We start from the raw sequence: 13,721 nt of genomic DNA on the forward strand, positions 1-13,721 counted from the left end.
TCCTTAATCTGGAATAGCATTTTTATTCACACACTTTTCTCAGAAACCCCTTGAAACGATTGTCCGTAAAATCCCAGGATGACAGCCGATTGAGTGCTAGAACTGGCACACCTATCACGCTACATTCACTGCCCAAAAGGTCACTCATTTTGCCCATTGCAGTGCTCAAATGAACACCAAGCGATGCTAGAAATGTTGGCCTGCCTGATTTATATCACACAGTGCAGTCATTGGAGTACGAATTGTTGGAATGGAACATTTCTGTGAAGGTACACAACTCCATGCCCATGTAATGCATTGCATGAGTATTTTGTAATTCAGTAAATATGATAGCATGCAATTGTATGTATTTATTTATTTATTTATGTATGTGTGTGTGTTTAGACTCTTGGTGTTTAATCCTATTCTCTTCCAAATGCTATCTAATCAGACAGATATAAAGGCAGGCAGCCAGCTTTGAGCATCATATTGCCTAGTGCTAGGGGCTAATGACAGCTCAACTACAATTATGTTCAGTCCAGTAACCCCACACATCCGCCTAGTTTAGACCAGCATCAGGAGAGCAACAGAAGGAGAAAGCAAGGAATGGCTGGGAATTAATTTACAGTTTGAAATGTTTAGGAACTGCATGCATAGTTTATTTATTTTATTGATAGTATCACAGTACCAGTGTTAAATTAACACTAAATTAACACTTAACACCACCAAATTAACACTTTACACCAACATGACAAATTTGTTGTGTTACAATCTGTTCCAGGAGATAGGAATGGTAGTGACTGGTAGGAATTCAAAGAATTCTTCAAAAACCTCTTTGATGGACAGTTTAGTTAAAAAATATATAGATCCATAATATTGTGGAATCATTTATCCAGATTTGGTCTGTTGTGGTTATGACAGCATGTTCTTTGTTGTCTTTCTACCTGTTTCTCTGCACTCTTACCAAGGAAGTGGCTTTAAAGGGTTGATTGAATTGAGCAATGCCAGAGAGGAGCCACTTTTATTTCCATAAAGCACCATTTTCAACATCAGGTGGCTTTCAAGTTCAAGCAAAGGTTCTTTAAGACCCAAACAGTTCTTCACATGCACAAATATCAATCACCAACCTGGTTCATTATGGACACAAACATTTCTTTGACAAGCGAGTTTTGGGAAGCCACTGGTTTAGAGCAGAAATTCTTGAAGTGAAATGCAGCCACCATGCACCTGGAGAATGATATTTAAACAGAAATGCAAATAAGAATTATGAATATATAATGATTTTTTAATTAATTTATTTATTTGTTTTAATTGAGAAGAGTGCAGTGTGTTCTGACTTAGAGAACAGAGGATGTGTGTGTAATGACGGTTAGCTTATTGACCTATAATTACAAGCTCTTGCCATATCCAGCTCATTATATCCTCTAACTGTGTTGTTTCAGGATGTTCTCTCACTTTTATTTCTCACCCTCCCTTCTAGAGAGCGATGGAAGGTAAATCAAAAGGTTCTGTTTTTGGATCAGGGGAGAGGGACGGGCGTGCATAGATCGAGGGCCCACTTATTCCAGGCCTCCGAACAAATGTGTCCCTCATCAGCTGTGAGGAAAAACTCAGCTGCCATAATGAAGGCGGCGATGCGGTAAAAAGGCGTCCATGTTGGTTTCTTAAACCGCGAGGCAGGGAAACACAGCTAACGAGCAGCTGGAGACTCAGCTGTAAACAAGGGTCAAGATCACATAAAAAAAAAAAATAAACATTCTACTCGTCAGGCTTAAGGATATGAAAATGTGGACCTTTCAAATGGAGAAACACTAAGGGCTAAGCTGTGGCTAACAGCAGACGTTTAGCTGATGTTAACGTCTCACGCCTGTGTCTACTACAGTTGCATTCATGATATACTGCAAAGGCTCCTGGTTCATCAAGCAATAATCATGGCACTATGTGTAGCTATGTGTTGTAGATCTTTTGTGAAGCACTGGAATGTAGATTAGTTTAGCTTTGTGTTCTACAGAATCTTTACTAAGAATGGATCAAGAGAATTTCGGTGTGTTACCTCCAAAGATGTCTGCCTGGTTTTAGCAAGGTAGCTTTTCAAAAGAAAGGAAATTTTCACATTACTTTGCACTCGTGTTAGTGGTGCTGATGCATCGTTCCCTGGTGTGTTGATTTTGGCACCCACTTAAAGTACCATGTTTAATTTATTTGGGTGAGCTGTTGTTTTTGCATCCGTCTGTCAAAAATACCAAACGGCAGACTTGAGACTTTTGTAGTTTGTCGCAAATTAGAGCCATGTGAAGTGATATTTGGAAACCCAGAGGAAGGAGGCTGTTGGCAGGAGCTGGAGTTTTTTTTATGTCTTTTGGCTTGCTTCTTTGCCTTTGAGTGGGAATATCAGTTACCAGAGTATCCATTCTCTTGCTCTGCCCGCAAATGCTACACTCCACTCACGAGGCTCCCTGTGGCACTGCCCCAGCACAGTGAGATTCAGCCTACTGGTTAGAAAGATAAGGTTTCCATTTGGAAATGGTGGAGTTTCCAGCATGGGTTTTGATACACATCTCATGCATGCGAAAGGTTTATAACTGAGGTTCTGTAAACCGATCAGCTAGTTCACTATACTAAACGATAGCCCCTTTACATGTGATACTCCCATCCTACCCTCCTGAGTGGATTATCTGAGGGATGTTTTGATTTCTCCTAAGCCAAGGTCATGTCTACTGAGGCAAATGCTGTGACGCTTCCATGCTATCCTCCGGCATTTGTGAGAGCCTGTTTAATGGTCTGTGAATGAGTTGCCTAGTTCAGTTTTGCTGCATCTGCAGTTTTCATGGCTTCTCTTATCTGCCCAGAATCTAAATGACTTTTATGTTGACAGCTTTTGGCCATATTTTCTTTGGAAACTTTTCAAAAGTCTGCATTTGTGCCCTCTGCCAACAAATGTTGGCTGTGAATTAATGCCAGTTTGACAAGAAGGCAGGTTTCCTGATGCCCTGCCGAGATTCATTTTGGTGTAGATCAGATATGGTGACCCAATTTGAAATTCCTTTTTCAAAGTTGTGTGAAAAGGGATGTGGCATGCTGGGGAAAAAAAAAAGTCTGCCCTCATTTAATCAAGAATCAAGGAACACAATCTGGCTCCTTTTAGTTTGTCAAAGGCATTTCTGCACTATATGTCCTGGTGCATATTTCAGTCACCAGCATGTGTCCTTGGCAATATCTAATCACAATTAGCAGAATATTTTGGTGTGAGTTACCGATTACAGCCTAAGACTACTTCTTGCATGCTGTCCTTTCCTTGGCTGCGTCCAGAAACCCTAAAAGTTACTGCTTCTTCCTACCGATTCTCCTGCTCTCCTCCGTGACGCGGAAACTGATTTTGTGGCGCCATCTTGCCCCCTGTTTAAATACTGGAGGAGACGAAAGAAGGCACTTAAAATGTCCCTCGAAGCGCCTTCCAGCAGAGGAGACATGAGAGTATCCTACCCAGGATTTTGGAGTGACGTCACTGTGTGCACGCCCAGAGTGACATTGAGCAGTAAAGCAATAATATAAATGTAGAGTTTAGATAAACTAACATGCTCCCCTGCTTATTTGCCACCTGGCTTATATATTTGAACTTTTACTTAAATATTCTTTATGCAGTTAACACAACCGCAAGTACTGTTTGTTCAGTAAAACTTTATTAATGGCCATATTTATATCAAGTTATGATTATATTTTATATATATATTATGTTTTATATTTAGATTTTTATATTATTATATTTAGATTATACTGTTCACTGTATCTCTGCAATGAGCAGGAGTTTAATTCACAATTTACGCAGTTAAATGGACAGAATTGTCGAATAATTCTACTTTGCCTGCTGTCTTCTGCCTGCTAAACGTAAGTCATTAAGTCGCATCTAGGTTAATTTAAAAAAGTCTTTAAAATAATTATAAATACTATATTTCAACTCTTAAAAATATAAGCTGTATGATAAACTCTTAGAATGTTGCAATCTGAAAGTCTGCAGTAACAACACTGGGGAATTGAATGTACTGTGGTAATCATTTAAAAGTAAAAGACAACATGTAAATACTGTATTATATTATTCAGAAATAAGAGTAAATGATGTCTATTGACTTATCTATCTAATCTCTTGCCACATTTGAAAGACTGGAACCAGGTAACTTGTCAAACTCCGATTACACTGCTGTACTACCAAGCCCTAGTATTTTGTACTAAATTAAAATAAGGCTTTTCACAATATAAAATCAAGTCAATTTTGAGCCCTTAACCTTAATCACCTCCCGAACCACACTTTTCATAGCCGGCTTTGCACAACCATGCCAGGTGTCTTCTCAGTGTGGTGTTCTATTTAATAAAGATGGTCAAGTAGAGGCAAAAATATCAGAAGACTCTGCTTGCAACTGAGCATCCTCTGTTCTTTCAGACTGAGAGAGAGGGTCACAACAGGGGACCAGAGTATGACTAAGTTACTTTGGGGTCTCCGGTGGCAATTCAAATCTCCCTAGAACCACCAGTGTCAGAGCTACAGGGCCGCCTCTCTGCGCTGTAAGAAAGTTGGGTGTTTTATCTACAGTGCATCACCTCCATTTGACCATGTTACCTCATAATCAACCTCTCTCACTTGACATGTGACCTCAAACAGCTATTGTCACTTGCTGATTCATTTTGATCTTTATGTGTGAAGTAAAATAAGTACTTTATCTCATGGTGTAAACCTAAGCAGATGAGTCCCCATGTAAGTGCGGGATTATTGTCCCTGAGCCTGGAGAAAATTCTCTTGTGTTAAGTATCCTGGCTGCAGGTCCAGAACATATTGCATGTCATTTTTGTGTTCAAATGCCTCTCCTCCCACTGTTCATAGATGACATCTAGGACACCCATTTACCCAAGGCCCATACATTTCACACACTCTCTCTCACACTCTCTCTCACACACTTCTCTCACAGTTGGACCCATCCTCAACCAACTCTTGCTCTAAACTCTTAAACTAAGGACAGTTAGTACCCAAAGAGGCTAAACAGGGCAAGGACTAACCTCCACCCTTAACATACTTTTCACCCTGAAAGTCAATAGGGTCAAGGCCTAATGGGCACTTGAACATTCCTGTAAACACACTATATCTTTACCCCATACGATTTTACCAATGCCACATCTTAAACCAAATATTTGTTGATTGATGTTTTCTTGCAGTCAGAACTGCACCATGCAAGGGCATTTTCATCTTTGTCCTGAATACATAAGTTTGCATCACTTGCAAAATGTTTAGGTTAATCCGTTTGTTGCTTTTCATCAGTTTCCTTGGATTCAAACACTCCAAGCAGTGAAGACGTGAACACTCCAAACACTTCAAGCAGTGAAGAACAGTGCTTTCTGGAGTCATTGCATTCAGAATTGCAGAATGTAGGTTTTTAGTCAAGTTCTGAGTCAAAGTAACATGACAAAACAAACCCATCACGCATCCCCACACCAATAGCTTCCACATTTGCAGCAGACTGCATCGGAGTCTACATAAACCTAAACCCAGACTACCAATCTCAGAAAAACAAAGATTGGCTCTCTGGACTGTTCCCAGGCTCTAGAACAGATCTGGAATAAAATGCTAGTGTGAATGTACCCCCTAAATATTTACTTGTACATTGTACGCTCCTACTCGATTGAGAGAGTACCATCTGTGCCTCCGCTAGCTTAGTGGCTCCAGTAACTCCAATTGGTGGCACTGGACCCATGCCACAGTGTCCTTTAGCAGGCGAGCGATGAATTGCACCCAGAATCACCAAATCCAGTAGTTTTTTTAGAGCTGCGCTCCTTGGAGAGAAGCCAAGCAGAGTCATGGTGCTGCTGAGCAAAGATGAAGGGCTGCTCAGCAACTGGAACCACTGTCTGTGCTTCTCTGGAGTACAACTCTCTCTCAGAAGAAGAAGCAGAGAGAGCAGTCTGACCACCCAGTGCTTCACTAGAAGAGCTCCACAAAGGCTTCCAGGTCATCCTCTGAAGTAATCCTCAAGACTGAGATGGTCTGTAGCTGGATCAGACCATCCACTTATGCTTTCTGGGCATTTGTTTATTGCTGTCTACAGGAAATTCTTATCAGGATTGTGGCTGAAAGATGAAACTGATGGACAGGGACTGCCAATGTGTTTTACAGCTTGTGAATTGAAATCTCTCTGCTTTCAAACACTCTGTATACCATGAACATATGGCGCAGAGTGGCACGCAAGAGGCCTTTGCTCAGTTCTGCTAAGTATTACCACCTTAAATGTGTGTGTGTGTGTGTGTGTGTGTGAGAAAACCTTTTTTAAACCACTTTGTCTTCTACCACATATCGACCAAAATAGTGACATAAACCTTCACTTTGTCTCTCTGCATTTAGCCTAGATAAACTCTGCAGGAATTACTTAATAATTTACAGGTCCCTTAAGATGTGAATATAATTACAATCTGCACTTTAATGGCTGTATATGCTGGCTGGTACTCCCAACAGTGATCACCCTTCAGAAAGCCTTGTGTGCATAAGGGGCATTCATTGCAAGTGGCAGGGTGAGATAGATAGTGCAAAGGAGTTGACAGTAACTCATATCTTCCTTCAGGGAGAGAGCAGCGGGTGGATTACACTCCTTCTCTCCTCGTAGTAGTGCAGCAATTCTCCCACGTAAAAGCAGGCAGCTGCGTGCATTATTTATCTCTGCAGCACCTGGATCCCTCACGCTCTCTCCCCCCTGCCAAGCAGGTAGAGAAGGAAACAGCTGAGCACTGTCGGCGGCTCTGGTGTACTCAGCAAATGGCGCTCTCCCTTTTCCCTTTTCAGCCCCCTCCCTTCACAAATGCACATTGTGAATGCAGTCTAATTTAAATGATCTGCAACATGAAAAGAAAACAACTGGAGCTGCTGTGTTGAAATTGCTCACTTTCATAACACAAAGTATGGTACTACCAGGGCTTTTGGGTATGCATGTGAGCTTCATGCCTAACGAAGTTTCATGTTTATGACAAGGGACTTGCACTGCTGACAAAAGTCATGGGTCGTAGGTTTACAAGTTGTAACACATCACCAGCCAGATCCATGCTTTAAAGCCTTGAATTCCGCAGACCAAACACCTTACCACATTTACTTCCAGCCGTATAATGGGATTGACCGAAAGGCATCTATTACTAAGTCCTCTGATAATAGCACTCTCACTTCTTCTTTAAGTATATCATTATGCTTTATATGCCTCTAACCTAGCAATGACCACCAACTCTGAGAAAGTAACAGCAAGTCTGAAACAGCACTGATGAAAAGAGCTTTCTATTACACACACAGCTCATAAACACTGACTGCAAGACACACGAGAGAGAGAGGAAACAACTAGAACCAAACAAAACTCTTATTTTAAACCCAAATGTCTACACCAGCTGTGAGTGGTAAAGTGGCAGTGTTTTTGGCTGTTGCCCCATTTCTGATTCTCTTATGGCACAGATGTTCAACCATAACAAATACTGTGGTTAAGCCAGCATTTTTTCCAATCAAACCAAGCAAGGGGAAATTAATCCACATGGTACTATGTACAGCAGACAGGACTAAACCAAGGCATGGAAGATAGTAAAGAATCCCAGCCATCCTCACAATGGACTCGTCTATCTGTTATCTTCCCCTGCTCAGAGAAGAACTCTAGGAAACAAAGAAAATGAGGAGAAAGAGAATGTAGCTATAGTTTTATTATAGATATTCTAGTCCCTGTAGAGAATTATTGCCAGTAGAATAGGACTGGAGCAGACATACAAACCTTTTGTCACCATGCCTCACGCCAGGCGTGGACTAGAGGGGTATAAAGCCCCCATTGAAGCAGTGGACCTGTGTTCTCTGGAATGATGATTCTCCATCCAATACTTTAGGAGTGAGGTGGGGTGGTGATCATGCAGCATCCTGACCTCAATAAGACACTTGATGCAGAATACAATCACATCCTCACAGCAATGCTCCAAAATCTAGTACATTTATATTTATTAGTATCTTTATATTTTATACACTCATCTTTTTATCTTGTCCATTGTTTTTGTAAGTGATCTGAGACGTATTAACAAATTTCACTACTAGTTGTATCATGTATGACTATGTATGAAAAACTTGAATAGCTGTGTGACAGTCCACTCATTATTACATAGGATTAAACCCATGATGAGTAATAATATTGCAATAATATGCTTGAGGATTTACTATGCCCTGCAATATTGAGTATATAATATACAAGAGGATGTGCTATAAAATACTGGCACTTCTATTATTTATATATTTAATGGTAAATATTTCATATGTGAAAATGACTGTAGAATTATGCCTACTTGTAGTGAATGGACTGTCCTCAATCAGTCAACAATGTTTGCAGTAAGCAATGTGACTGGTCTGTTCCTGACCCGGTTATTGATTACCACTCGAACAACATAAGTGGTGACAGGGGAACTTCACAAGATGATAACAACTAAATGAATCACAAGAACCTAGCATGTGGTATTTTACTTGATTATCTCATTATGTTGTGTTTTGCAGGAAGTGCTGGGACTCCAGTTTCCTTTAACCAGAATGGAGACGCACCTGGACGCTATGACATCTTTCAGTATCAGATAACCAACAAGTCCACGGCGGAATACAAAGTGATTGGCACCTGGACAAACAAATTGTACCTAAATGTGAGTCAAGAGACCTCGTCACCCACATCTGCACACACAACAGCATGTTGGTGAAGTGATTTATTATTTGATTTGTTTTGAAGCGCCTGTTGTGCGCTCCCGCTCAAGTGCTGCTTGCAAATTGTCAGATATTGAATTGACGCGTAAATGCCTGGTGCTTGTAATTCTGCAAGATCTACCTTTCGCCACATTTCCTAGCAAAATCTGATGGGAATACATGCAGGCCTTCATTACCCGACAGGATGAAAAATGTCGAGGCTAATAGGAGCACGATGGCCGCTTGCAAAACAAAACTAATGGATTTCAAAATGAGAGTGATTTTCAGGGCCAAGAAACTCGCCAAAGCTCCAGTGTGGCGGTCCCTTCAGCTCAGAGACACTGTTCCAGTAAGTTGTGCCCTTATGCAGGAGAGTGGGAGAAAAATTAAGTCTCTCATTGTGAATGTACTGCAGCATGCTCTCTACTCAAGAATTAAAATGCTTCTGCAGATCTCTGCTGGAGATGGCTCTGGGTCTAAGTGTTGTTCACTACAAAGGAACTTACAGTTGGCTACAAAAGGAGTGTGGTTTGAGAAAACGTCAGCTCAAGTACAACACATACCTTTAAGAATGCCCTTTCTTGTATTTTCATTCATTTTTTTTGTTTGTTTTTTTATAAATACAATTATTTTATTCACCCTTTGATTGATTTTTGAGGCATAGCAACAAGGGAGATGATGGATCAGTTGTGTCCCAGCAACTCATACATTTTGACAACTGTCAAAAGGATTAGTTTGTCCTCTGCTTTGTTATGTTTCAAGCTGACATCTCTAAAAGCAACTCAGACTGGATTACAGACATCTAAGAGTACTTTTAAGATAAAGCGCTTACTATGAAGTTTAATCTCCTGCATGAGGCAGAGAAACTTAGAAGAAGAAGCTTAGCCCATTTCAAAGGATATCTTTTAAACTTGAAGACATTTTTCTGATTTTGTTTGTTTTGTCTTGTTACATCCAGAATTCCTAGTTTTTGCAAGGAAAAAAGATTCTGTACATCGAATTTAGTCATCAGTAGGGTTGTGAGGCTGCATTTTTATTCTCTTTCAGTTTATGAAGTATAATTCTTTAAATTGTTTTTCTGCATAACGTGCTCCTCTATCAACTTTTTCCCTTTTAGGCACACATAGGGAACATAGACTTCATAGCAGTTAGATTGATTCTGCAGTCCATGTCTGTTATGAACTCATAAAAACATGACATATCCTCTTAAATTAAAGCTAAAAGACTACACTTAGGTGAAGATTGCTTCATTTTGAATTCATTGAGGTTCTGTAAGAAGGTAAATTTAGCCCAAAAAATTGTCGCTGTCCAAAAGCTTCAGGACCTGACTGTATTTGTTGGGGGGCTCCAAAAATCATCTAGTTGAAATAACACACTTGTGGTTAGCCAAAATTATAGCCACTGACACTAACGGAGAAAAAGAAAAACATTCATACATACACACAAGCATTCATATGCACACAAATATATTAATTAATATTAATATGTATGTGTATATGTAGGGGATATCTGTATACATGTAAGAATAAAGTTAACTGAAAAGGATCTGAATTAACCAAAGATAACTGGGACGAACCCAAGAGAAATGGAAAAAATATATAATTGTTTTGCCAAAAAATATTTACAGTGAATTACTTACTGAGATTTTTTTAGACATTTGTAGGGGGTGCTCTAAGGAAAATAGATTGGGAACCAGTGGTTGAGGTTATTGTCCCGTTAACACATCAAACACCCATTGGCCCTAGATTGGAAAACACTGTAGATACAGATTGTTGGTTTATCCCAGCTACCAATGCACCTGAACTTAATAATCAGCAAAACATAAAATGCCCAGTTGTACTGGGAAAAGCACTGAAATGGGAAATATTTGCTGACAACTGATCCTAATTGCTTGTTTGCAGGGCGCAAAGATTAGTAAAATACAGTGATCTGGGGCTGGTAGTTCACTTTTTTTTTGGAGATTTGAATAGCTGCTTGTAAATGAAACTAAACTGCAAATGGCCATTGGCCACATTCACATTATATTCACAGTATATTTGCCTGTATTGCTGTGCTTGATAAGTCACATTAAACTGGTGTTCAACTGGTGTTGATTTTTTTTCCCTAAGCTAATTAAAACACATCTATTCTCAGCCAGCATATTTTGCCAGCCTAGTATTAATAATTAATCTATTGCCCTCGCCATTTCAGTTGAATTTGATCGCCCTTAATGAGAGCTTTCACTTCTAAATTGTACGGGCAAAATCATTTTCCAATTTGAAGCTAAATTTGTACTTAAAATGTATGAACCCCAAATGTGATTGTTATCTATGTTTTATGATGCATTACTCAATGTTCTCAAGGGCCCTGTTCATACCATTGTTCATTTTGCAGTGGACCATGAATCAACGTTGTGCTAGGGAGCACAAGGCTAAAGCCTCGACTGCCAAAGTGACATTCAGTAGTTATCTTCTAATGCTCTTCTCTGTTTAATCTACTGACCAGTCGAATCACAGTACTTATCACTGCAAATTTACTCGTCCGCAGGTGGACGTCATGCGATGGCGGACAGGCGACCCCAGTTTGCCCGTGTCTGTGTGCAGCGTGCCTTGCCAGACAGGTGAGAGAAAGAAGATTGTCAAGGGGGTGCCTTGCTGCTGGCACTGCGAGCGCTGTGAGGGCTACCACTATCAAGCCAGCGAGTTCAGCTGCGAGTTGTGTCCCTACGAAATGCGCCCTCACCGCAACCGCACCAGCTGCCAGCCCATCCCCATCATCAAGCTGGAGTGGCACTCGCCCTGGGCTGCAGTGCCTGTCTTCATCTCCGTGCTGGGTATCCTGGCCACCAGCTTTGTAGTGGTCACATTCGTGCGATACAACGACACACCTATCGTGCGGGCATCCGGCCGGGAGATGAGCTATGTACTACTGACGGGCATCTTCCTGTGCTACGCCATCACCTTCTTGATGATCGCCACCCCCAGCCTAGCCGTCTGCTCATTTCGCCGCGTCTTTCTGGGCCTGGGCATGTGCTTCAGCTATGCTGCACTGCTCACCAAGACCAACCGCATCCACCGCATCTTCGAGCAGGGCAAGAAGTCGGTGGCAGCACCACGCTTCATCAGCCCTGCCTCACAGCTGGCCATCACCTTCAGCCTGATCTCCGTGCAGCTGCTGGGCGTGTTTGTGTGGTTCGCCGTTGACCCACCGCACACAGTGGTGGACTACGGCGAGCAGCGCACCTCTGACCCGGATAAGGCCCGCGGCGTGCTCAAGTGCGATATCTCGGACCTTTCACTCATCTGCTCACTGGGTTACAGCATTCTCTTGATGGTCACATGCACTGTTTACGCCATCAAGACCCGAGGAGTGCCAGAGACCTTCAACGAGGCCAAGCCCATTGGATTTACAATGTACACTACCTGCATCATTTGGTTAGCTTTTATACCCATCTTCTTTGGCACAGCACAATCAGCAGAAAGGGTAAGTTGCTGAGGGTTTTGGGATTTTTTCCTTTTTCTCTTAGTTCACATTTCCTTCCAACACTGATTGCACTGGTAATAACAGATGTAAATGTATCTGTATGTTTGTGTGTGTCACTGTGTGTGTGTGTGTGTGTGTGTGTGTGTGTGTGTGTGCGTTTCAGAAGGTAAAAAATGTTACCTTGTGTGTTTAAGGTGGTAGTAACTTCAGGCTCCTGCAGATGGCATTGCATGAAGATGGTCGGGCTATAAATATCTGCGGGGTATGTGACCGGATTCATAGATTGAGAAGAGGTGGTACAGTGCAGTGAATGTCTGATGTGTGTGGAAAATGGGTTGCAAATCAGATGTTAATGATTGGCAAAAATGAGTCATTGCATTTGGATAAAAACATAATGTGAAGGAAGCAGATGAATTTGCAGGTGTATTGAAGCATATGGTCATACAGCTCTACCAGCAGTGGCAACAATGCCTCTCTACAGGAAGTTCTTGTCAGCATTGTGGCCAAATGACGAAACTGACCAACAGGGTCCACTGGCGTGTTTTACCGCCTGTGAATGAAAACAGTTCCATGCAGAGTGCTCTTTTAGAAATGGGTTGTGAAGGACCTGTATTGACCTTTAGAAGCAATTCCTGCCTGGAAGCGAAGCAATTTTCATTCACTAGTCGTGAAACCCACGACCAGTCCCTTTCCATCAGTTTCGTTTATCATTAACATCTTCTCAATCAATGAATCTCGTTGCACACACAGCCCGATCATCCATGCTCAATGCCATCTGCAAGAGCCTGAAGTAACTACCTCCTGAAACACACAAGGTGACCAATATTTTGTCCAGGGAGCTTATGTTTTCAGTACTGCCAATTTTTTCCTGACTTAGTAAAGACATTTTTAAGAATGAAAGGGCAAAGCTTTAACTTCTGGATATTGAGGTTAATGTTAAGGTAAATAAATTTACCTAATATTAATACAATTAGGTTTTCATGTAGGTATCCATACAGGTATGTTACCGGTCCCTTTCAGAACAAAACCTTTTAAATAAAACAAGTACTTTTACAGGACTACGAAAAATTTTAATTAAACCATTTCCGCTGGCCCATTAATCAAGACAATTCCATTCCTCTCAACGGGAGAGTGACACTGTTCGGACAGCAACAGTGCAATACACACAGCGGGTGAAATAAGCATTGAACACGTCACCAATTTAAGGTAAATATCTTTCTAAAGGTGCTATTGACATGAAATTAACAGCTATTGTGGGTGCTATTAACAACACATTCAATCCATACGTCAAATCATAGATGTCCGTTAATTATGTGTAATAATGAGAAATGACAGGAAAAAAGTATTGGACACATGAAGAAAGAGAGGTGCAAAAAGCCTTGGAAAGTCACAACACCAGTTGAAATCTGTTATTAGAAAGCAATCCTGCCGCTTAGTGCAAATTAATATCAGCTGCTTTAACTCATTACCAAGGTGCCACACAAGATACATATCATGATGGGTAAAACCAGTGAGCTCTCTCAAGACGTTTGCAACCTTACTGTTGCAAAACATACTGATGGCATTG

The 13,721-nt window shown here is 41.1% G+C and overlaps 1 protein-coding gene across 3 annotated transcripts in view; it reads left to right on the plus strand.

The window, feature by feature from the left end:
* grm8a (glutamate receptor, metabotropic 8a) overlaps positions 1-13,721 on the plus strand; it is a 262,109-nt gene that overhangs the window by 213,198 nt on the left and 35,190 nt on the right. For all 3 annotated transcript variants that reach the window (XM_072672832.1, XM_072672833.1, XM_072672834.1), the window contains exons 8-9: positions 8,516-8,655; positions 11,219-12,154. In XM_072672832.1, coding sequence (XP_072528933.1) covers positions 8,516-8,655; positions 11,219-12,154 — 1,076 coding nt within the window. The remainder of the gene's footprint in view (positions 1-8,515; positions 8,656-11,218; positions 12,155-13,721) is intronic.

This window comes from Salminus brasiliensis, chromosome 2 (genome assembly GCF_030463535.1).
Source record: "Salminus brasiliensis chromosome 2, fSalBra1.hap2, whole genome shotgun sequence".
NCBI lineage: Eukaryota > Metazoa > Chordata > Actinopteri > Characiformes > Bryconidae > Salminus > Salminus brasiliensis.